A 26468-nucleotide genomic window follows, 5' to 3' on the forward strand; every position below is an offset into this window, starting at 1 on the left:
AGCTAAATTATTGTAACTGATTTGAGCCACCCAACATCCCAGGGAGCAATCTAGTTTTCTGAGCTTTCTCAGTACAACCCACACAACAATATCTATCTTCAATGGGAACAAACACGCTTGCATTTATATAGGGCATTTCATCACCTCAGATGTCCTGAAGCATTTCTGAGCCACCAGGGCACTTGGGATATGCAGCCTGCCACCTTACACAGAGCAAGGTTCCACAATCAACAATGTGATAAGAGGACTAGATAATTTGTTTGAGTGTTGTTGTTTGAGGGATACATCCTGAGCAGGATACCAAAAGAACTCCCGATCATCTTCAGAGATCTCTTATGTCCAACTGAAGGGGGGGCGGGCAGTAGAAATGGGGCCTCAGCTTAATGTCTCAGCTGAAAGACAGCACCTTTGACAGTGCAGCAGGCTTTCAATGCTGCAATGTGCCATCTGAGATTCCTTAATGTAGCCTTTGGAGTGCGTTTTGAATCGATAACTTTCTGACATGCACGCGAATGTGTGGCCACTGAGTCAAGCTTGACTTTTCAGATTATAGCACAAGTTGTGATGAGCCATTTAACATCAGTTTAGCTCTGTGCTTTCATCTCAGAAATGTAGGATTTAATCTAGCCCATGATACAGAAGAGAAAGTTGAATTTGCAAGCGATTAGAGTTAATGAGAAAAAGGTCAATGCTCAAAAGCATTGTACAAGGGCTGTGTACAAATTTAGAAGAGTGTCAGCTGTCATGTAGCAGAATTTAAGGCCAAGGTCCAAAGGGTTAAATTATGAAAGCAGGTTGCAAAGCCTAGGTTTTATTCCCATGACTTTAGAAGCTTGAGGACTGATCTACTTGAAGTGAGTAAATGTTAAAAGGATGGAGTAGGGAAAATACAGAGTAAAGGATATAAGGCGTGGTGAGGGGAGGGTACGTGAGATGAGGTGAGGAAGTCAGAGGAGGAGAGTTGAGGTGAGAGCGAGAAGGAAGGTGAGAGGGTAGTGGGGCTGAAGGGGGTGGAGGGCAAAGTAGGAAGGAGACAAAGGGAGGTTCAAGAGAACAGAAAATAGAAAGAATCCACCAAGCTGTTGGGCTAGATTCTGCAGCAGAAGCTGCTGTCAGCATGCCAGGCAGCTGCCACTTTGCTTCATGCCTCGGATGTGTGAGGGTGCTGACAACAGCAAAGCACATTCATTAGTGTCGTAGCTTTCTACCATTTTCCATGTGCCGTCTTAGGGGTAATTTAATGCCCATCATTCACTGAAATCAGAAGAAAAGCCAAGTCTGAGAAAACAAGTTTAGTTTGGTTTAATCCCTTTAACATTGGACCTGCAATCAGAAGCAAACAAAATAAGCTTCTTTAGGCAGCACATTCATCCCACAAAACAAATATCACCTTCATCTCATTTAACACAAATGAAAGAAATTCTGAATCGGAAATCGGCCCTGACTAAAGGAAGCCTCCCACCCAATAGAAAAAAAAACTCATTGCTGCAGCTGTGATCTAGGAGACCAAATGTGTGTTCGGTGAAGGTTAAAAGTTTAGAACATTCGCTAGGAAACACAGCATGTCTAACAATAGAGCTGGGTTGTGAAATATGAGGAAGAGGTCTCTGTTCAGATGCAATCGATTAAAAATTTGTTCCCTTTCCTCCCACTCCTTAATTTCATGGAAAAACAGTGGGTTTTCCCACCAATTAGCTCAGCAGCCTCTCTCCTTAAAATGCGCATGATTTGATGAATCATTGCAGCAAGGCACTTTTCAAGGAATAAAGATTAAAAGGGGGAGGAAGGTGGAAAGTTAAAAATGTCACAGGAGTAGAGACTTTGGCCTGGATTTTCATGCCTCTAAATCAGAAAGGAGGCAGGCCTACTTTAGAAATGGCGGGTGGGACCCGAGTCCAGGATTCGTGCCGCCATTTCAATTTCAGGTAATTTTCACCAGCATGGGATAAGGGTGCAGTAGTCAGCATACGTGCAGCATTCTCACCCTTGCCAGTTCCATCGCAGAGATGGGCATTTCAAACACCTCCCTCCCCCATGCCCCTCGCAATATTGGGGTGGGCCCATTCCTTTTGTAGATATGGTTAACAGCACCTCAGAGGAGTTGTGAACCATGAGGGATTCTCAGTTCCAAAAATAAAAGAGAGTCATTTAACATTCCCTTTGAAATACATTGCTCCTCTTAGCTTCGCATAAAGCTGTCAATCACAGGTAGTGAAGAGTCCCATTGAGGAAACCTTCAATCCACTTTACAAATCTTGCCTGGATGAGTGCAGCTCCAACAACACAAGAAGCTTGACACCATCCAGAACAAAGCCTGCTTGATTGGCACCACAACCACAAACAATCACTCCCTCCACCACCAACACACAGTGGCAGCTTTGTGAACCATCTACAAGATGCATAGCAGGAACTCGCCAAGGCTCTTTTGGCAGCACCTTCGAAACCCATAACCACTACCACCTAGAAGGTCAAGGGCAGCAGACACATGTGAATACCACTACCTGGAAGCTCCCCTCTAAGCCACTCACCATCTAGGCATGGAAATATATCATTGGGTCAAAATCCTGGAACTCCCTCCCTCCCTCCCTAACAGCACTGTGGGTGTGCCTACATCACATGGACTGTAGCGGTTCAAGAAGGCAGCTCATCGCCACTTTCTCAAGGGCATTTAGAGATGGGCAATAAATGCTGGCCCGGCCAGCAACGCCCACATCCCATGAATGAATATTTTAAAAAATGTAAATAAATTCACAGGTATTGAAAAACAACGAAATACAAGGTAATAACTTATTACATGGTAATAGAGATGTCAATCAAAAAAACTTATACTCCGCTCTGCAGCTGTGTTAACATTGCATGCTGAGCTAATTGTATCAACAAGAGCAAGCTGAACTGATGGCTTTGTATCTGTTTGTACAGGTGGCCTCATGATGAATACTTGGCTGAGCTCCAGGACTAACTAATGCACTTAGATACAGCTTCAGAGCAGACTGCAAGCTTTGTTTGATTGACATTGCTACTACCTTGTAATAAGTTCTTTCCTTGATGTGGTTACTCAATACCTTTATGAACATTTACACAAGATTAAAAGCTCTGAAGTGGATGAAATCTTCTGACATTGATACTATGAATGATTGTAGTTGATTCACACGTCGAAAAATACTGCTCAGCTTGCAACCTCTTAAAAGGTATCTTTTCAAAGTCTCTACTTTTGTTGTCAGTTTCTGGAGAATTTCAAAGGTTTATCAAGCTCATTAATAGCTTATTGGTTCTATACATAATGGACACTGGGAGGCATTGGGGGCATGAAGGGTATGGGGGTTATGAGGGAAGAGGAGTGAGAGTCTAACATTCATGATTACAACTGAGCTGATGACTAAGGAAATGAAGACAGGCCTTCTTGCCTGCCGGCCTCAGGCCTGCCTTTGAGGGCAGCAGACCCAACTCCATCTCGCCCCGCCACCCGGGAACAAAAACATGGCGGATTGGGGCCTCCTCAATAGAGGCAGATTTGTGGGGTCTTGAACGTTCCTGACTCCCAAATCCTATCCCTGTCACGAAAATCTGATGCTTTCTTTCGAAAACTGTCTTCCCTCCCAAAATGGGGTCACAATGCAGGTATGTCAGCTACATTGCAGTGGTAACCCTCTCGCCAGAATTATATAGTTGGGGGTTCAAGTTCCAATCCAGAGACGTGAACATATAATGTTGGCTGACACTCCAGTGCAGTACTCAGGGGGTGCACCGCTGTTGGAGGTATCGTCTTTCAGGTGAGATGTTAAATACAACTTCTGCACTCTTGGGTGGACTTAAAAGGTCCTTATTTGGAAGAGAAGGGGAGTTCTCCTTTATGTTCCGAGCATTGTTTATTCCTCAATTAGTGCCTAAAACAAATTATCTAGATATTATCACATTGCCAATTGTGGGAGCTTACTGTGCTCAAATCGGCTGTTGCATTTCTCCTATTACAGCAACAACAATACTTCAGAAAGCTGTAAAGCAGTTTGGGATATTCTGAGGTCATAAAAGGCACCATAAAAATGGGAGTCCTGTTTTCTCCTTTCAGGGAATAGAATCCTAGACCCTAGACCGAGGTAATTTGGCCAATGTGTCTGTGCCGCTCTCCAGGAGAGCATATTTCCTTTTGCTGTCTAGGCTGAGAAAGGATTAAACTCACCCAGTGAGCTAGATTGGTGGACACTCCCTAATATTGAAAGCACTGACCCCCACCCCACCCCAAACCATGTTCTCAAAGCTTAAACTGCCGGATCGCTCCGACTTGTAGTCAGTTTTGACACAGGTGAAACAAAGAGCCAATTTTTCTTCCAGTGGCAAACATCCCACTACCAAACACACATCCTGTTTAGACTCACTCTTGTCGATCAGTATTTCACTATGTTACTGACCAACAAACAAGGCATTCCACAGAGTTGAACGCCCTCTGTGCAGAATACAATTAAATCATTCACTAGGAAAGCACCTCTATGTTGCATTAAGGATTCTCACACTCCATCCTTTCAAAGAGGTTCAGTAATTACACCTTTTGCCTTGGTGCCAGTGTTGTATTTATTTTGCAGGATGGATTTCGCAACCGGAGAAAGCTGCAGAAATGTAATTACCTTTCAGTCAAAAGCATCAGGCAAAATCCTACTTCAGGAGGATTTTAGTGCCGAGACAGCAATGAAGTTGGGTCCTTTCCACTATAGGTTCACCTCTAATGGGGCTCTTGATAAAGGAGATGACACTGCAGCTTAAAGAGAAAGCTTGCATTTTTATAGCACAACCTCGGGACGTCCCAAAGCACTTGACAGCCAAAGAAGTACTTTTGAAGTATAGCCACTGTTGTACTGTGGAAAATGCGCCAACTATTTTGCGCACAGCAACATAATGAGATCCTGACTAGTTAATCTGTTTTAGTGAAATTTGTTGAGGGATAAGTATTGGCCAGGACACAGAAAAACTACGATAAAAGCAAAAAACTGCGGATGCTGGAAATCCAAAACAAAAATAAAAATACCCGGAAAAACTCAGCAGGTCTGACAGCATCTGCGGAGAGGAACACAGTTAACATTTCGAGTCCGTATGACTCTTCAACAGAACTAAGGAAAAATAGAAAAGAGGTGAAAAATAAGCTGGTTTAAGGGGGGGTGGGACAAGTAGAGCTGGATAGAGGGCCAGTGATAGGTGGAGATAGCCAAAAGATGTCATAGACAAAACCTCTTTGTCCATCTCCACCTATCACTGGCCCTCTATCCAGCTCTATTTGTCCCCACCCCCCCCCCTTAAACCAGCTTATATTTCACCTCTTTTCTATTTTTCCTTAGTTCTGTTGAAGAGTCATATGGACTCGAAACGTTAACTGTATTCCTCTCCACAGATGCTGCCAGACCTGCTGAGTTTTTCCAGGTATTTTTATTTTTGTTTCACAGAAAAACTACCATGTTCTTATTCAAATGGTGTCATGGGATCTTTTGCGTCCAGCTGAGGGGACAGATAGGGCCTCTGTTTAACATCTAATCTGACTACTGCATCTCAAACAGTGCAACATTCCCTCAGTCAGCCAAGGTTGTACACTTAAATCCCTGGAGTGGGACTTGAACCCACAGCCCCTTCTGATTCAGAGGTGAGAGTGCTACAGATAACACAGGCACAACAGTGAAAATACCAGGTGACAAACTGAGGGGTGTATGTGTTGTTTTGAGTAAAGTCAAATTGGCTCAGTTTGTTGCACTTTTGACTGGGTCAGATGGCGACCTTCATTCCAGACCTGGCAGGGGAGAGACCATGAGCATGGTTCTGCCAAGGCAAGGTCAGGAAGCAAAGGCTATAACCAATCGAAACCCATACCATGGGTTATCTAACACCGTCCGAGTCACGGTGAAGGACAGCGAAGGAGGATCACCTATGGATCGGGCCTTCTTCGCCAGGAGGATCCTGTTGAAGGCATGCGGTTTTGAAGCTCCGGAGAACTTCACCCTGCAGGACTTGCCCAGCGCTGGATTTTTCGACGTGACGTTCAAGCGAGTGGCAGACTGCGTCCAGCTCTTGAGGGTGTTCGAGGAGAAGAGAGACCTGCCGGAGATGAAGATCCTGACGGCAGAGCCGCTCTTTGCTCTGCCATTGCAACGGGACCGTGTGGTGATGGTGCATCTGTACAACCCCTTCGTCCCTGTCGCCGACGTGGTCACCTTCCTCACCAGGTACTTCGATAAGGTGGGGAGCGGCACCGAGATTCGAGACGACTTGGGGATCTGGACAGGCAAACGCCAGTTTAAGGTCACGCTAAAGACCGACGGTAAGGGAGCCACTTTCCACCCTCCTTCCAGATTCGCTATCGGGGGAAACCGTGGCTACCTGGTCTACGCTGGGCAACCCAAGCATTGTCGCTCATGCGGCAAGGCTCGTCATGTGGTGGCCAACTGCAGCGCCTCCCTCTGCAAGATCTGCAAACAGGAAGGGCACCAGACAAAAGACTGCAAACAGGCTAAGTGCTGCAACCTGTGTGGCGAGGCAGGTCACCTCTACAGGACCTGCCCCAAACGCTGCCGTACTTACGCACAGGCAGTCAAAGCCAACGAGGGGGAAACAGAAGAAATGCTTCGTGTCACTCCAACCACCAAAGCCCCCAGGGAGCTCAACGGGGCAAAGGAGGACACAGAGAGAGACAAGATGGAGGAAGAGATTGAGGCAACAGATAGCCAATCAACAGCACTACCCCCTGAACCTCCCAGTTCTCAGGACAGCGAATCAATGGAGGAGGAGGCAGCAGTGGAAAAGCAGCAGGGGGAGTGGCAGACGGTGAAGAGAGCCAAAAGGAAGAAGGAGCGAAGAAGAAGCAAAGCCACTCCCCAGACAAGTGGCAAGAGGCGTCTCCCATCCGACATGGATGACAAAGGCAGCAGCTCTTCAGATGAAGAAGTGCCAGGGCGGCACCGACAGAAGAAGCGGCAAAGCTCCAGGGCGTTGGAGGACGAGACACCCGAGCTCCAGAACATTGGAGACAACAAGGAGACCAGCGCACCCCAACTTTGCCTGCAACCTGAGGAGGCCAGTGCACCACAGCCCCAGGAATCTGGGAGCAGTGAGGCAATCATCGCACCCCAGCTCCGGGAAGCCGGGAACAGCAATGCCCCAGAGGGGGTGAGTTTTGGAGAAGCTTCTCCAGCAAAGGTCATCTCAAAACCCGCTCTCTACGCGAACCCCCAGATGCCACCTGAGCAGAACACTGCCAAGGAGAACTACCTCAGCCCATCCAAAGTGAAGCAATTTGAGCTCACTACGGGTATGAAGGAGCAGACTAAAGGTCTGGGACTCTCAGAGACAACGGGTTTGGTAGGAGAATAAATGCTTTAAAATGGGTTTAAAGATTGTATCCATAAATGTGCGTAGCATTAAATCTACTACACGATGTGTTGCGACCTTGGACTACCTTGCCAAGGTCAAAGCTGACCTGTTGTTTCTGCAGGAGTGTGCGATACCGCACCTCAGCTCCTACAGGCAATGGTCACGATGGTGGTCCCTGGGCCATCGATCTGGTCGGCGGAAACGACTCTCGTTCCTCCAGCCTGGGTATTCTGCTGCGGGGAGGCAACTTCACCGTCTCCGAGGTTAAGGAGGTGGTGGGCGGGCGCCTCCTCGTAGCAGACGTAATGTACAAGAACGCTCCACTCCGGTTAATTAACATGTATGGCCCGTCACAAGGGGCCGAGCAGCTGGAGGTTTTTCAGCAGCTCCCACTGCTGCTGGCGACCTCCAGGCCAATCATTCTGGACGGTGACTTCAACAGCATCATCGATGCGGCTGGACGATCCAGCAGGGCCGACAGCAGATTGGACGCTACGTCCAGATCCCTGATGGAAACAGTTAAGGATGCCAAGCTGCACGACATCTTCAGCAACCCTGCAGACGGAGCGCAGCGTAGATACACCTGGTCGCGGCCAGACGGGTCCATTCGTTCCAGGATAGACTTCCTGTTTGTGCCCCGTGCATTCACAGTCAGATCCACCAATGTCAAGCCGGTGTTTTTCTCTGACCACTGCCTCCTACTGGCGGACTGCCATTTAGAGAAGGACCTGAGGGTGGGCAGGGGGGCATGGAAGCTAAATGTGCAACTGCTGACCCCAGAGAACATTGAGGAGCTCAACAGGGATTACAAAGGTTGGAGAACCGTGAAACCCCTCTTTGAGTCCCTGACACACTGGTGGGAAGCGATCAAGGGAAACATCAAGAGGTTTTTCATCCTCAAAGGCGCCCAGAAAGCTAGAAAGGAATAGAGGGAAATGTCTCGACTCCAGAAAAACATGCAGAATCTGCTCCGGCTGCGGTCGATGGGGGTTGATGTCAAGGAGGAACTCCAAGAGGTGAAGAGCCAGCAAGCCTCGCACTTTGCCTCGGAGGCCTCCAAGATCATCTTCCGTTCCAGAGTCCGCTCCGTGGAGCAGGATGAGACGTGCTCACGTTTCTTCTTCCGAAAGGTACACAGAGAGAGCTCTGTGATCAGCAGCCTGAAGGAAGAAGACGGCTCAGTAAAGTCATCACGGTCTGACATTTTGAGGATCAGCAAATCCTTTTATGCCGGATTGTATGACGTGAAGCCCACGGACAGCACGGCCTCCCAGTCCTTCCTGTCCTCTATCACGGAGGTCTTAGACGACAGTACGCGGGAGAGCCTGGACAAACAGCTAACTCCTGATGAACTGACTAAGGCCCTTGAGTCCTTCGAGAAGAGTAAAACTCCCAGAAGCGATGGCTTGCCGGCGGAGTTGTATTCGGCTCTGTGGGACTTGATTGGCCCAGACCTGCTAGAAGTGTACAAGAGTATGCTCCTGGCCGGCAGCATGTCAGAATCCATGAGGAAAGGCATTATCACCCTCATCTACAAGCACAAGGGAGGAAGGGAGGAAATTAGAAATTGACGACCCATTTCACTGTTGAATGTGGACTATAAGATTCTGTCCAAGGTCATCGCCAATCGAGTCAAATCCATTCTGGAATTGGTGATTCACCCTGACCAGACCTGCACTGTGCCAGGCAGGAAGATCTCTGACAGCCTCGCGCTGCTCAGGGATACGATTGCCTATGTACAGGACAGGGGTGTGGATACCTGCCTCATCAGCTTGGATCAGGAGAAGGCCTTTGACAGAATATCGCACACCTACATGGTGGATGTGCTCTCCAAAATGGGGTTTGGGGAGGGAATTCGAAATTGGATCCAACTGCTCTACACTAACATCAGTAGCGAAGTCTCAATCAATGGGTGGGAAACAGATAGCTTTCCGATTAAATCTGGAGTCAGGCAGGGCTGTCCTCTCTCGCCTGTTCTTTTCGTGTGTTGCATAGAACCCTTTGCCGAGTCCATCAGGAAGGATCCGGGCATAAGAGGAGTGACGATCCCAGGCAGTGGAGGCACTCAGGTAGAAGCCTCCCTGTACATGGATGATGTCGCCGTCTTCTGCTCGGAACCGCTGTCGGTGCGCAGACTGATCCACATCTGCGACCAGTTCGAACTGGCCTCGGGAGCCAAGGTAAATCGTGGGAAGAGCGAGGCCATGTTCTTTGGGAACTGGGCTGACCGATCCTTTGTCCCCTTCACTGTCAGGGCTGACGGCCTGAAGGTGCCGGGGATATGGTTCGGAGGGACCAGGGCATGCGTTAGAAACTGGAAGGAGCGAGTGTCTATGGTGAAAAGGAAACTGGGCATGTGGGAGCGACGCTCCCTCTCCATTGCGGGTAAGAACCTGGTCATCAGGTGTGAGGCACTCTCACTGTTGCTGTACGTGGTGCAGGTCTGGCCCATTCCACACTCCTGCGTGGTGGCGATCACTCGAGCCATCTTCCGCTTTATCTGGAGGTCAAAATGGATTGTGTCCGCAGGGACGCGATGTACAAGCCTCTAGATAAAGGGGGAAAAAACATGCCCAACATCGCCCTCATACTGATGGCCACCTTTGTGTGCGGCTGCATCAAGCGGTGCGTAGACCCTCAGTACGCAAACACCAAGTGTCACTATGTGCTGAGGTTCTACCTGTCCCCGGTGTTGCAAAGGATGGGTCTGGCCACGCTGCCGCGGAACGCTCCAAGTAGTTGGACCGTGCCGTACCACCTGTCCCTCGTGGAAAAATTTATGCAGAAAAACACCTTTGACCACAAGTCCATCAGGCAGTGGTCAGCACGTAACGTCTTAGAGGCCCTGAGGGAAAAGGAGAGGGTGGATCCTGTGGGATGGTTCCCCGAGCAGACTGTCAAAGTCATTTGGCAGAATGCCTCATCGCCAGAACTTTCCAACAAGCACCAAGACGTGGCTTGGCTGGTGGTGAGAAAGGCCCTCCCCGTCAGATCCTTCCTACACGCCAGGAGTCTCACCCCCTCTGCACGTTGCCCTCGAGGTGGCTGTGGTGGGGAAGAGACCGTTGTTCACCTCCTAGTGGATTGTGCCTTTGCAAAGAAGGTCTGGAGAGAGATGCAGTGGTTTCTGTCGAGGTTCATCCCGAGCAGTTCTGTGACACAGGACTCTGCGCTCTATGGGCTGTTCCCAGGGACACACACCGAGAGAAACATCAACTGCAGCTGGAGGATCATCAACTCGGTGAAAGACGCACTTTGGTCTGCCCGAAACTTGTTGGTCTTCCAGCACAAAGAGTTGTCCCCGACCGAGTGTTGCGGACTGGCACAATCCAAAGTCCAGGACTACGTGCTGAGGGACGCACTAAAGCTTGGGGCAGCTGCCGCAAAGGCGCAATGGGGAAGGGTCGCTGTCTAAGACCTTTCTGCCACAGCGCACCGAGGGGCTGGGAACTGTTTAAACCCCCTCGGGCTGTACAGCTCAAAATGAAAGGCTGTAAATGATTGTAATATTGTTTGTACTGATGCACGTGGTGATACATTTTGTAAAAGTTGAACCGGATTGTACCCTTGAAATGGTGTTTTTGGAATGGTTTGGAATGTGATTGAAGATATTTTATGAATAAAGTATATTTTTGCAAAAAAAAACCTCCATTCCAGACTTCAGCACATAACCCAGGCTCGCGTTTCAGTGCAGGACTGAGGGAGTGCTAACCTGTCAGGAATGCCGTCTTTCAGGTTGGGCCATTAAACTGAGGCATCCTCTGCCTGTTCAGACAAACAGGCTCCATGAGACTAGAGGAAGAGAAACCGAACGTCTAACATTCTTCCCCCAACCAACACCACCAGAAAAAGACACAAATGCCCACTCCCAGGCCAGCATCACCTCAATTTTAAATTTAACTCATCCTCGTTTTCAAATCGTTTCATAGCCTCACTCCGTCCCCATCTCTGTAACCTCCTCCAGTTCTACAAACTTGTGATCTTTGCGCTCCTCCAATTCTGGACTTCCGATTTTAATCACTTCACCATTGGTGGCCGAGCCTTCAAGTGCCTGGGCCCTAAGCTCTGGAATTCCATCCCTAAATCTCATTATTGCTCTTGCCTCCTTTAAGAAGCTCCTTAAAACGTACCCTCTTTGACCAAGCTTTGGGTCACATGTCATAATATCTCCTTACATGGTTCGATGTCAAATTTTGTTTGATAACGTTGTGAAGCGCCTTGGACCATTTTAAAGGCACTATATAAATGCAAGTTTTTGTTGTGGCTCTTTGTGGTAAATTGCTGAGCATAAGTTCACTGTTACATATGCTTCCAAAACTGCTGACTTTGCCTGTAAAGTAATATATTGATCATGAATTGCTTTGGGCTGTCCTGAGTAAGTGATAATGGGCTAAAAGTTACATTTCTTTCTTGCTTGCTCGACATTTGTTTTTTGTTGTCTGCAGAAGTATCACTTATTTGTCTGCTCACAGTCTTTTAAAATATATTTACCATTGTTTCTGATGCATTCAGAATGAAGAACACTCCAGGCCTACCTGTCCCATTATCAGGAAACCTATTTCAAGAAAACCTCAGCCAGGCTTCATGATTCACCTATGCCAATTTATGGTTATGTATATCCATCCAAAACTCTGCCCAGGTACCCCACCCAACAATTTCTACTAGGTGTGTGCAAGTGGCTTCAAGCAACAAAGGAGAACAACCCCAACAGTCAAAATTGGCTGTAAGAACAACTCCACCCCGCACCCCCCCACCACCCCAATCTTCCGCTTCCCCTCCCTCCAGCTCCAACTCTGTAGCATTGGCTCTTCCAGCTCATCAATGATGAGCAAGGACTTGGGAAAAACCATTCAGGACTGAGATGAGGAGAAATTTCTTCACTCAAATGGTTGTGATTCTTTGGAATGCTCTACCCCAGAGGGTTGTGGATGCTCCATTGTCGAATACACTTAGGGCTGGGATAGGTAGTATTTTGGGGAATTAAGGAATATGGGGAGCGGGTGGGAAAATGGAGTTGAAGTCCAAGATCAGCCATGATTGTATTGAATGCTGGAGCAGGCTCGATGGGCCGTGTGGTCAAGGGCAGCAGATAGATGGGAACACCACCCCTGGAAGTTCCCCTCCAAGCCACTCATCATCCTGGCTTGGAAATATATCTCCTTTCCTTCACTGTCACTGGGTCAAAATCCTGGAATTCCCTTCCTAACAGCACTGTGGGTTTACCTACACCATATGGACTGTAGTGGTTCAAGGCAGCAGCTAACTATCACCTTCTCAAGGGCAATTAGGGATGGGCAATAAATGCTGGCCTCGCCAGTGACACCCACATCCCATGAATGAATAAAAATGCCGATCAGGTTACCATGTCTGTTGTGCTCGCCAACTGGCATGGGAAGGCTGCAAGGATACATATGCTGAGCAACCAATGACGGAAGTGTAGAGGCAGGGTGATTGGAGACTTGATTGGAGATCATGTGATCTCCAGGAACACATTCTAAGAGAGTTGGCAACAGTAGTTATCAATCACCAGCTTCAAGGTGGGGAGTAAAACCACATGCAAGCTGGAAGAACTGGGGGGGAAAGAAGTTCGGGTTTTTTCCACCATGAAAGTCATTCAGCTTTCCTTTCCCTCTCAAAGACGCTTCATTTAATTTGTCCACTTCCCAGAGACTAGAGCAACCAGAGTTGCATCTAGCTGGTAACATTCAAGATTCAGCGGCAATTGTCAACTTTTCATGATTTTAAATTTTAAAACAAAAAGGAAACTTGGAATGCAACTAACTATGTTACTGGATAAAAATGAAATGCTGATCTCTATCACCGTTATACACAGAACATCAGCAACGGAGTTTTCTGGATCAGGGCAAAGGGGAGAACAAAACAATTCTATAATGGCAGGTGAACTTTTGCTTTGCTCAGAAGCACAATTCCTGTTCTCATGGAGATGCACTGATGACTGTCATGCAGAAAAACTGTAATTCCCTGACCAGACTGTGGCTCAAATAATTAGCACCACAGGATAGGATTCAACTGCAAAGGAGCTCAAGGAAACACCCATTCTCAGGAAAACAATTGCTCCATTGCTCACTAAGTGAAATATATTTTAAAAAACTACTTAGCCTCACTGTTGGTACTGCATTAATTAAAAAGTACCTTTGCTTACGTATCCGACAACCTAAACTTCCCACCTCACTATGCTTCTCGGGCCAGCCCACACTGCATTGCCAATGCATCACAGAAAAGAAAGCTCTGCTTTCTCCACGCCATCATCCACCCCCTCACCCACATCCACTGGCAATTACTGCTGAAGGTCACACATCAGCTGAGAGGCCAGAATTCCAGGAAACAAGCTGAGCTTATGTAACTGCATGACAAATGCTGGCAGCAGGCCAAGAATCGTGCAGTTAGCATGGGCGGAAAGTAGGACAACCTTCAGCAGTTACATCACCCTCCATTCGTTTTCCCCCTTCAGGAGAGAGAAAGCTTTCAACAACCTGGGGATATAATGTGAATCAGCTGCAACAGCTGTAAATGCTTTGCAATGCAGGCAGTGGCCTACTTGTGACTTGAATGCGGTAGCGGTGGGAGTGGGGGGGAATATTGTGTGGTGAGATCTTGTGCTTGTGATTTCGGTACCCTAATCTGCACCCGTTGGTTCAAATTTCTGCCTTTGATTCAAGTCCAACAGCCTTCTCAGCTGCAAACAAGACACAAAAAAAAAGACACTTGGAGGACTTTATTTCCCTTCTACAACTGTTAGAGGCCGAACTAGTGCCAACACACATTCCACTACATAATCTGCCCAAAGCCATGGTTCACAGTTACTGAAATAGAGACACGGAGCAGAATTTCCAGTCTCTCAGCTTGATCACCTTATTTCCTGAGGATAATGATAAGCCCAGCATACAGACTTCAGCTGCACCTATAGGCAGTGTCTGCATCAAGAATCACCTCCTTCATTTAGGACTGTCAATTCATTTTATATCTCATTAAACAATGTCTCATCTAGGAGATTAATATCGACCCAATACTTCTTTTCATCTTTGCCCAAGCCATTAGATACTAGCTGCACAGATTTGCTCCTGGAATATATAATTCCTGGCCAACTTTTCAAATTGGCCTACCCCAAGGTTCAACTGTGAAATTGGTGGTTTTATTCAAGCACATAGTTAACATGGCATTTACTTCAGGTTTTTTAAATACTGTAACCCAACCCTCGCAACCCCTACCTCCTAAATTATATTTTTACAATTGGATTTCTTTTTAAAAACATAAAAAAGTGTGTGGTATACATTTGTTTGGGACGGTAGTGAAGTGGCAGCCTGTTTCTCAAACATGGGAGGTCTCAAACACTGGCTGAGGACTCTTAAAAATTGAGCAGCCTGTAACCATAACCGAATAGGCCAATTACAAAGCAAGAGGGGGGCTTGGAGCACTGACTGGGTTGGCCTATTCCAAACAAAGGAAGCATCTACCAATCAATGCCACTTTAAGACAATTTTATATACAGGGGATGCAAACTGAATAACGGTTTCAGTGCAAGAAAGCTACCTAGTCGGGGAAATCAAGGGAAAATAAAGATAACACTTCTTTCAATTAAAAATACATACATAAGAATTTAAATGGGAAAGCCCGATTTTTAATGCAGAAAGGACCGACCACAAAATAGCGCAACATCTCATTCCCCTGAAAAAAATCTAAACCCTGCATACTTATGAAATAAATAAATCTTCTCTTTTATGTACTTATCACGTCATCAATTCAAAGCGCTTCACACAGTGATTTAATATTACGCTGCTGTGACACTTGCATGGGTAAACTCTCATTAGGTGTCACCATAGCAACACTAAGCTGGAACTGTCTGGCTTCTCCCAAGAAGCAACTCTCGGGAGATTTTAAAACCGATTCATCCATATTTATGGAGAATGAGCACAGAGGAACAGATAGTGTATAACAAGCAAAGTTGTATCTCAAGCAAGAGGTTCATTTGACATCATAGAAGCTTGGCCAAATTCATGAGTGCCATAGGAGCCGCAAGATGAGATTGCAGCATTCAATGCAGTGGAGCTCAAAATACTCAACCGTTTTACCATTGCGGATATGGAGGGCCACGATGGCATGAGTTTGATCAAACCTTAAACCCAGAACTAATTGACCAAAAACAAAATATGGCATCATGTGATGGGTACCATATTACCATTAATATGCAGATTCTTAGTTCATAAACGGTTCAGTACATTACGGTGTGGTTGTAAATATCCTAAGTGGATACTGCCACCCCCCCCTCCGCCCCAACCAATATACTGGAATTCCTGATTAGCTTTCAATTTTTAAAAAAAAATAAACAATTTCAGCAGGGCTGGACACTTTACATTTGCAGCTTGACTTTCAATTTAGGTGGCTCCTCACCATCAAATCCTCAGAAATTTAACAACTGACAGCACTTGCATCAAGTGGAGTAGGCCATTCAGCCCTGAAATCTGCTCTGCTAATCAATTAGATCATGGCTGATCTGCACCTCAAATCTATTCACCTGCCTTCACTGCAGACACCCTGACCTAACAACATGTTGTAATGAAGAACTGATCGAAACCTGCTAGAGATTGTGGTTCTGCCCTGAAAGGGGCGCTTCACTCCAAGTGATTTGATGAACCAATAACTAGCAGAGGGAGGCACCTGCTATGACAACAGAACATTATAAGAGGACGATCAAACATTATGCAGAAGCACTACGGCAGCAATAATAGAGCAAAGAGCAATGGAGTAAGAAGTGTAAATAAAAATGGTCAACCTCTGCCACATCCAATTCATCGTCAAATGCAATGAGCTGTCAAAAAGAGGAGAGAAAACAAAGAAGGAAGTTGAGAGTGAGAATCATTAGTACACAGGTCAATGCAGTTTTTTTTTACTTAAAATGAAGGTTAGATCAAGTTTAGTCGAAGCTTAGTGAATAGGAAAGCAAGAGAATTTCAGTAAAAACCATCTTCTGTTTTCACAACAGACACTAGAACACAGACTAATATGCAATGACTGCAACTAGGGGACACTTGTTGGAGTCAAAATGTAAATTCTTAAAGGTAAAACCATGTCAAGAGCTCTAAACTGCACCATCACCAGCGCAGCCAAAGACTCGTTGTTTGAGGCAATGATATAAGATGGAATTAAACTTGACCCAAGACACAACCCACTCTCTTGGTTAACTGGAATCACACATCATCAATCCCACATACTGTCGGGTGGCTGTGATGCAAGAGTGTATGTTTTTTCCAAATCTTGCCAGCTATTTTGTGCTGTAGTTAGGGAAGTGAGCAAATGAATGTGGCTCAAGTCATTTGATAATTCCCCCGAAAACACTCCTCCCAAAATCATCGACCACAGCGTTGAATACTAATAGTCACATTTTACAGAAAGGTATTTGTCATAATAAGTTCAAAGCAGTCTGTTTCAAAATGTTTATCCTAAAAAAGTTAAATTGGAAAGGCTTTAACCTCAATTGTAAAATGACTGCTACTCAATTGGCCTCACCAAAATTACTGCTCTTGGACCTTGTTCAGATTGAAAAACTAGACAGGGCTTTAGTGCTTGCCAGTGGGAAATTCAAGAGTCACTTCAAAAGAGGTTAATGCACACGTTATTGTCCTTTGCTTATATTGGAAGCTGCACAAAGTTTCTCAGACTTTAAAACCACGTGCTTTTAGATTGATAGCCTAATGTATACTTTGATATAATGCTCCATTGAACAACAAAATACTAATGCTACATGTCACTGGATGCATAAGAACGTATGTTTGTGCAGTGCTACTCTATTTTGTGTAGCCTCCATCAGTCTGCTCTAAATCTGCCCCCTAGTGGAACTAGGTTTTGTTTACTTCATCCACAGAGTCCACATTAAAATTCACATGAAGGTGACATGTAGTTTGTCTCCAAACCTTGAGTGCAAAAACAAAAGCATTATTTCAAGCACTTTATGTCATACGTCTCCACAGGTCAACCTTCATGGGGGGTTTGTAATATTGATGTTAAGGGTGGTGCCACTACTCCCTTCAACTTCCACTTGCTTTTCTCTGCAGACATTGTGTGAAAAGAAGCGTTGTTTCAAGTCATTTATTTTGCAGATGGTCTTCGATGAAGAGTTTGCTAAAGAGTCAGCATTTCATTGTTGAGAAGGAGTCGTGAATGTTGAGGATCAAACCTGAGAATTTTTTCCAGCTCGAAGCTTACCTCATCAATGCTCAGCACTAGTTTTACCACAATGCTTCCCATTCTCGAAAGCAAAATTATAATTAAGAGTACCTTCCCTTTACCTTTTCAAATTCCTCGCATAATTGATGAGAAAAATTCCAATGAATATCTAAAATGTCTTAGAGATTATAGTGGTTTTATTCTAACATCAGCAGACGCTCTGATTCATGAATTAATGTCGAATTTGATATATATTTATCAGAATTTGATAGCACCAGAAAAATCAGAGTGAGGAAAATCATACTTTCAGTTCTGCATTAAAGTTGCCGAGTTCCTCTGCTGCCTATAGATATTTAAAGTCATGGCACAAACACTGCTCACTCTTTAATTCCCAAGCAAGTACAAAAGGACCCTGTGCCAAGGTCCCCCTTCTCCTACAGATAAAACTGGCCAAGATAGGCAAAACATTTTGTGAAGGTACCTAAAATACAAACTCCATATTAGGCCAATGATTCAGAGAGCACAATTGGCATCCAAGGACCAATTTATGGTATGTAAATCTGGGCAAACATTCATAAATAAGTTTGACATAAAAATCTGGGGAACAAAAAATGGACTCACGAACTCTGCCTCTGTCTGGGTTTTTTGAATGGAGTTCTCCACATACCATAGATTTTGATCTAAAGTCAATGTAGTCTATCTCAGGTGGGGAGACAGTGGAAGAAGGAAGGGACGGGAAGGGAGGAGGGTATTAGTCTTTGCAGATGTTGCATCATCCAAATGCATGTATTTTCTTCCTATCTTTTCCCCCCAATCTAGACATTGCTCCTGCACCACCTCCAATGCTTTTTGACCAGAAAAGTGCATCCAGTACATTCAACAAATATGATCCCTTGCCATTTAAGTGTAATACATTCTTTATGCATTTTCCCCAATAAACAAACAATTGTTTCTTTCCACAAGACCAACTCAATTGCCCCATTGCCTCTTAATTTCTTCACATGACAGTCATTACCTTATTTTTAGCAACACCACAAACATTCAGGCAACTGGAGGGGAAGGTCAATCCTCAGCTTTGCAAGGAGGGAAGAAACCAAAATAAAAAACTTAAATTTGACCAGTGAAATTATTCTCTCTTTGCCACATGATCTCTTGACTAGCTTCAATTTTGTTATAAGTCACAGCAAAGATTGCAGTTCTGCTCTGCTCCCAATGTTCTATTGAAACAAAGATTGCTCCATTCAGCTGGGATTAACTTGTGACAATCTGCTCCCTGTCCTGAATGAAGCACTTCTCAAATAACTCCAGGCCTGGCATGGAATCTCCATTCAGCTGCCAGCAATAATCTTAGTGCTTGGTTTAGTAAAACCCAAGTTTCTGTTTCCATATGCCATAACCAGCTGACTAGATATTCAGTAGATTCGAGGTCTATGTCCATGTTGTAGCTGAATGCCCTCCCCTCCTGTGCCGTAATGGCTCACAATTCAGCTATGAGCAAACCTCTGTGCAACAGCATTATCCTGGTGCTAAATATGGTAAGATGATGGAATGGTGAGGCTCCATAGACAGCATAATCTTCAGAAGTAATACAGGAAACGTTCCATCCCAATGCTGTTTGGATAATGGCCAACAGCTATCAAGCCAAGCATTTACCTGATCCTTCTTCTCAAGGGCAAAGGTACCAACGATCTTCAAATAGTCAACGATTTTAAGATAGGCTGTTCAATAGTACTGATGACCAAAATGACTATTCACCCATTACACCACTTATTGCATTTACAACAATACAGGTCACCAACATTTTGAAAGCATCACTTCAGGGAAGTGAACAACCACAAGTCAAACTTTAAACAGGGAATTATGCTCAAATTTATTTTACTAAAAGTAAAAGATGAAACTCCAGGAATTAACTTCAACAAGGTTGTGACTATTCAGTGTAGAGTAGTCATGGTGTAAAGACAATATTCCCATCCTGATTGTGTACGTGATCACCTATCAATACACTTAGTTTTTAAATGAGACATGTAACAAACTTGGCTTTAGGATGATTTAGCCAATAGAGCAACAACTATTTTGGTTGAAGTCTATTCCAGATAAAAAAGCTGTGGGAGAAAGCTGGTCATGCTCGTGGTTAACCAATTCAGCATCTGTTTTCTTGTCCTGCAGTCAAGGTTTAACTTGAAGCTGATCAAAAATACACACTTTCCATCCTTTTTGGCAATTCATCAACCTTCTCACCCTATTTTATTCTCTCTTCCAATGAGGATGTTCAACAACCAATGGACAGGAGGCAGCCCTTAGCCCTACAACGTCCATGTTAGCTCTTTGCTAGAACAATTGAAAACTACTCCCAATGCTTTGCTCTCTCCCTATAAGCTTATATCCTTTTGCATTATTGAGAATTCCAAAATCCAGAAATCTGTGTTACTTCTGTCTGGTTTGGCAACAAGGTACTCAAAAATAATACACACCACTTCAAATATGGTCTCAGCAAAAAGTTACAGAATTAAAATAATCTGTTTTTACTAAAATGTTTTAGATGTAACACAATGATTAATAGTCTTCTCTGACATAGGCATCACTTTTATTGAATATTCAGTTGATGATGAATAACCACAGCCGTGTCTTATCCTTTCCAACTGCATACAAATTCATTGGGTGTATGTTTTCAAGACCAATGTGTGGTGTCATATTCTTTTTCACATTAAATAGAACTAAGGAACAGCAAAAACTTCCAATTTATTCAGATTTGTTAGAGCAATTAATCCTCTTAAACTGGTCAGTGAGCAACAAGAATCTGGTGCCATCAGCAAGTTGGGGTAATACTTTGAACAGTATCAGCTTCCATTTAGATTTATGAAAAATAATTTTGCACAATGCAACCTTAAGATTCTAATTGAAGCCTCCCAAGTGTCTTGTACAATTTCAGAAATAATTTCCCTGGTTTCTTTCCATCGGTTATTTGTCCAGGCATCAAAGGAGTGTTTTTCAGCTGAGCCACTTTCTGGGCAAGAGTGAATGTTGCTGTAAAATGCCTGATGGATTTTTTTTTTGCAGATCAGAACACAGCAAGTGAAGGCCAAAATTCTAGGCCACCAGAAACCAGATTGGAACATCACGTAACAGCAGCTCTTGGATTTTCTCCTAACATCTTGACATTTGTTCAGCAGGTGACATACTTCAGAAACCAAACCTTCGCGAAATAAGAAACCTTTATCTGTACTGAAGATACATGAATCATTCAATATACAAGGCAGTCAAGGACGACACCTACTTGTTTCTCAGAGGTTGATTGTTTCCACTGAGTTTGTGACAAAACTGAATATGTATGGGAGGGAATCCACATTTAACGTTTCCTGGAATGTAATTCTTGTGCAAGTTTATGGAGACAGATGGTTTGCTATGTTCTGAAATTATTCAGAAAGATAATTGCTCAGCATATGAGAAACCTTTTAGTCTATCCAGTGTTTATAGTTATCTTTCAACATGGAGAGGAAACAAATATTGTTTAAGACTGCTCACCTGCCAGGCATCCATGCCAGCAGGAACCCTGTTTTACAGCCTAATTCATTTGTGGGATGTGGGTTTCGCTGGCTAGGTCAGCATTTATTGCCCATCCCTAGTTGCCCTTGAGAAGATGGTGGTGGTGGCAAGCTGCTTCCTTGAACCACCGCAATCCATGTGGTGTAGGTATACCCACAGTGGTGTTAGGAAGGCAGTTCCAATGACAGTGAATGAACGGCAATATACTTCCAAGTCAGGATGGTGAATGGATTGGAGGGAAACTTCCAGGCGGTGGTGTTCCCATGTGTCTGCTGCCCTCGTCTTTCTAGATGGTAGCAGTTATGGGTTTGGAAAGTGCTAAGTGGCTTGGGTGAGTTCCTACTAGTGCTTTCAGGGTCTTCTCACTTGGATCTCTCTTGTAAATAATGTAAAATGTTTGGCTTCAATGACAGGTCCCATCAATGATGTTAGCCTCAAACCTGCCCAGCGTTGTTCCACTCTTGCTTTCCATTTGCTGACAGTGCAGTATTGTAAACGGTGACTCAAAATATGTTTCAATTTGCTTCTGCACACTGTGTGGGAATGCTGGAGAGCACCCATCGAATAGTTGGTGCTCATCTGGGTCGGTAGTACGGCTGACGTTGATATGAAAACAGCCTTTCTGCTTTGAATGAAAAGGCTTCATGGGATACATCTTAACCCTGGTGCACACCCAATGGTGATCTTTATTACAGTTAGCGCAGTGGTAACTGTGTGTTCCGAGAATGCTGTGACAAGAATCATGTCTGACAATGATCCGGTCCAGCTGGTGTCAACTGTCCTGATCCTGGTTGTCTCCAGGACACCTTGTGATATGGCTTGCTCCAAAAGAAAATGTTAGTTACACAAAGCTCGCGGCAGCAGCAAAGCTCAAGTCAAAGCTGCAGCTGTTATGTCCAGGCTGAGTAAGTGTAAGTGTGTGTGGGACAACAGCAACCTGAGAACACCAAACTATGAGTCTACAAAGCCTGCATCCTCAGTGTATTCTTCTACAATAGCAAGGCATAGATAACATATGCTAGGCAGGAGGAAAGGCTGCACAGTTTTCACTTTCACTGTCTCAGATGTATCCTTGGCACCTCTTCACAGGACAAGGTCACCAACTCTAAGCTCCTGGGGCATGCTAATTCTATCAGCATGCACTCATTACTAAGACAATGACTCCAGCTGCGCTGGCTCGGCCACTTTCATGGGATGGATGACGATCATATATCCAAAAGATAATGGCACGAATCTTCCAAGGAGCAGCAATCACCATCGGATTGCTATTCCTTTCCTACTTTTCTTTATCACGACAAAGTTTTGCATTTCTGGCCAGGTCTTCCAATTCCGGCTTCTTCAGAAATGTAGAGTGGTCTTCCATCAAACTGCTTCCTCCTAGCACTGGATCATCAGGGGAAGATAAGCCACAGGCCCTTTTTATGGCACTAGCTACCATTCTGTTAAGTGTTCACTAACACACTGAAAAGCTTTGGGACATTTAAACAACTTTTCAATGAGTTAGTATAGGAGTGTCTCAGTGAACGAGGAGGTGTGTAAGTGGGTAGGGCGGCAGCATGGCAAGATGGGTAGGGCGGCAGCATGGCAAGATGGGTAGGGCGGCAGCATGGCAAGATGGGTAGGGCGGCAGCATGGCAAGATGGGTAGGGCGGCAGCATGGCAAGATGGGTAGGGCGGCAGCATGGCAAGATGGGTAGGGCGGCAGCATGGCAAGATGCGTAGGGCGGCAGCATGGCAAGATGCGTAGGGCGGCAGCATGGCAAGATGGGTAGGGCGGCAGCATGGCAAGATGCGTAGGTCTGTTGCGGGTTGGTTGGGTTGTCAGGTTTGGGGCTAGTCGGGTCGGGGCGGGGGCAGCACCGGGGAGGGAGGTCAGGTTCATGGGGCCAGCCAGGAGTTAGACTAGGATTTTTGCATATAAGATTTCCTGGGGCACTAAAAGTTGGGACTGTCCAAAATCTCCAACTCTGACTCAGTCGAAGACTTTTTTTTTTGGAGGGTCCCAGGGAGCAGGGAAATGCCCATCAGAAGTTTAAACTTCCTGGGCAATTCCCACATTGCATTGGAACTTCTGCGGGGTCCTGTGGTGCTTCTGTTGGTGGGGGCTGGGTGGGAGAATGGGGTTTCTGACTATCGAGAATGGAAGGTCTGGGCCCTTCTGTATAGTGAACTAGCCACTGAGTCACAGCATGCTGGATGCTCATAGCTCCAATTCAACCTGCAGGTGATATATGAAGATGACGGACTGGGAAACAGCTGCTGACAGCTGTGACCTCTGGAGCAGCTTGGAAGTGGCAAAGTGAAACACAAAGCTCAGCTGGCCGAGCAGAAAGCCCAGAGAAAACAGAGGCCAGTGAATCCTACACCCCTCACCAGGAAATGTGGCAGAGACTGCCATGCCAGAGTGGGCATCCTGCGTTAGACTAGGCGATGTTTAACACAGAGTGTACCAAGGCTCATCATACAGAAGGCTGCCAAAGAAAAAGGGTGTCAGCCAGACCTGTCCAACCATGAAAGAAAACATTGTGATCTTTGGTCTCAAACATCCATCCCCAGCAGACCTTTAGTACTTTCCATCAAGCTGTACCACTGAATAAATGCCCACATTAGGTACACTGAACTCTGCATTATGTTATCTATAGCGTTATGGACACTGGCTTAAAGTTGCACTTATTACTTATGTGTCTGAAGAAGCATAAATTAGTTTTCTATTTTAAAAGTGAAACCAGATGTATTAATTTCCTGCCATGCTTGAATTTACATAGGCTTTACAGCACAGAAAACAAGTCATTTGGCTCAACTGGTCCAAGAGCCACATGAGCGTCCTCCTAACCTATTTCATCTGCCCCATCAAAATATCCTTAGATTCTTTACTCTCTCAAGTACTAATCAGGATTCTGTGCAAACCCAATTATGCTATTCACCTCAACTACTCCAAGTTGTACTTTCAATAAACCTCAGCCCAAATTTCATGTCAAACTGTTATATTTGTGGGACATTCAAATGTTTAGTGAACATGAGAGGGATTGCCTCAATTCCAGTAACAAGGATTTTCTTTTACCCCTGGACTACACTACATTACGAGATAGTGTGTGCAGGTTAGTTTTACTTCACTTACTTGCTGCCAGTGTTCCCTTATGGATTGGTTCTTGGCATAAGTAACCGTTAAAGCTGTAAAGTCCTAACCAGGTGACCACCAAATTCAATGTCTAAACTTTTAGCAATTTCTTGCAGGAGCGATTACAAGGTAGTCAGTCCTCAGATATTTCTTTGAAACATGGCGTGCTATAATTTTGTTATGCAATTTCTTGTCAGTCTCCCTAACAGTTTAAATCAGCTTAAGATCCGCGAAGAACTAAGGAGAAAGAAGGTTTTTCCAAGGTGGCAGATAAAATGATTATTCCTGGTTTTTATGCAGTTCCTTTATTTATAATATTGCAATTCCAAAAATGGTTATTTCAGATAAATGAAAAGAATTCTGCTGAAACATATTTGTTCCAGGACAACTCTGGCATGAATCAAGGTGATGGTCAAGGACGAGGCCTGAGGCATCTTTCATGCTCTTAGGTTTCTCTGTACTTCAGTTGTGGTTCCTGGATCAGGTCCCAGATCAGATCCATTATATTCTCCATTGTAACTCTGACGAAAGCAACAGTCTCATTGCGTTGTCTCAATCCCACCTGAACTTAGTTAACAGCCTTTCTCATTCTTTAACAGTGACGGTCTCCATGCCCGTTAACTACCTGTGGATATTTTTCTGCTGACAGAGTGGAACTCTCACATGCCCTGAAGGGTCAACACCCAAAGAAAGTCACATCCAACAACAAGAAATAGTTTCCCACAACACGAGTAGTTTTAAACCAAATTTATCATGTATTCTGAAACAGAATCATAAAGGAGTCCAATTAGCCCATCATGTCTACGCCAACCAGAAAAAAAAGCGACCCAGCTTAATCCCACTTTCCAGCGTTTGGGGTCTGTAGCACTGAAGGTTACAGCACTTCAGATGCATATCCAGACACCTTTTAAATGAGTTGAGAGTTTCAGACTCTACTACCCTTTCAGGCAGTGAGTTCCAGATCCCCACAATCCTCCAGGTGAAAATATTTTTCCTCATCTTCCCTCTAATCTCTATACATCCCCCCCGAGTCACTGACCTCTCTGCTAAAGTAAATAGACCCTTCCCATCCACTCCATCCAGGCCCTCTCATAATTTTGTACATCTTTAAATGTTTTCTCAACAAGAGTATACGTCATGCATTTTTTACAGGCCAGAACCAAAGATAAACCAGCACTGATGGGCCTAATGCTGTTTTTTTGGGGTGTGGGAGCATGGTGGGGGAGCAGGGGGAGGTGGGCAGCGGGAGGAGAAGGGATGCAAAGTAAGGTCCATGAAAGAATATCTGGCGCTTGAAAAGGAAACATGCAGAAATAGGCAGGCACCAATGGAGAAGGGAAATATATTGACTTCAGATGATTATTCATGGTACGTGGAGAACAAAAGGAGGTGGAAAAAATACTTTTGAATACCTTGAAGTTCATAAACTGCTCAACTAGCTGCTAAGGCAAGTTATTATTTATAGCTTCTATGTGTTTTATATAAAACTTTACAGAACATTTTAGACATAATGGATACTTTGTCTCACATGAAGAGGATTTACATCTGATGGGTTAGCAGTACCATTTCACAATGCCAAGACCATTCAAAAGCTTAAATTTCAACTGTTTGAAGGAAAGAAAAATAAAATCACAATAATTTCAATAGTCAACACAAATTAAATAAACTATTCTCGGCAATCGGAGCAGCTAAGCAGGAACACGTGCTACCTTCTCGCCATATCCTCGATCCTTGGTCATCATCTCTCGGAGAGTCTGTAGAACTTTAATACACAACTTCTCTTCATTCTCTTCCAATAGTTGCTTTGTGTGTTTAATCAGCCTATTACAAATGAGAGAGAGTCCTCAGTTGCAACATGGTAGTATCACGGCCTCCCTTCAATTTTCGTGTACTTCCCAAGTTAACAGAAAATTTAATCTATGGAAGCGCATGGGATGGATCGTATTGTCCACCACCACCCTCTTGGGAAACAAAAGCAAGGCTGTGCCCTTCAATTGCTGCCCAGGGCTCAAGAACAAATGAACAAAAACTTAATTGGGCATATGAATACATTAGAGATTCAAAGGCCATTACTTATCAATCGACACCAGTTGTGAAGAGCGAGAAGTAGTCCAGAAAAAGATGCACCAATATCTACCCCCTCATCGTCAGAATTCAACACTTCACTTAAAAAAGTGTAATTTTCCTTCTTTTACATCTTCTGTTAATTTGAGTCCATCTTACTAAGAGTGGAAAATGCTGATAAATACACAAAGACTCTCGTGGCTCTCCCACTTGATTT

The 26468-nt window shown here is 44.8% G+C and overlaps 1 protein-coding gene across 1 annotated transcript in view; it reads right to left on the reverse strand.

Annotated features, from left to right (window-relative positions):
* The window catches only part of itpr1b (inositol 1,4,5-trisphosphate receptor, type 1b), a 490770-nt gene that overhangs the window by 218122 nt on the left and 246180 nt on the right, over nt 1-26468 (reverse strand). The window contains exons 38-39 of the mRNA XM_078543785.1: nt 25897-26008; nt 16136-16171 (exon numbers count right to left, since the gene is read on the reverse strand). Coding sequence (XP_078399911.1) covers nt 16136-16171; nt 25897-26008 — 148 coding nt within the window. The remainder of the gene's footprint in view (nt 1-16135; nt 16172-25896; nt 26009-26468) is intronic.

This window comes from Cetorhinus maximus, chromosome 6, assembly GCF_964194155.1.
Source record: "Cetorhinus maximus chromosome 6, sCetMax3.hap1.1, whole genome shotgun sequence".
Taxonomy (NCBI): Eukaryota; Metazoa; Chordata; class Chondrichthyes; order Lamniformes; family Cetorhinidae; genus Cetorhinus; species Cetorhinus maximus.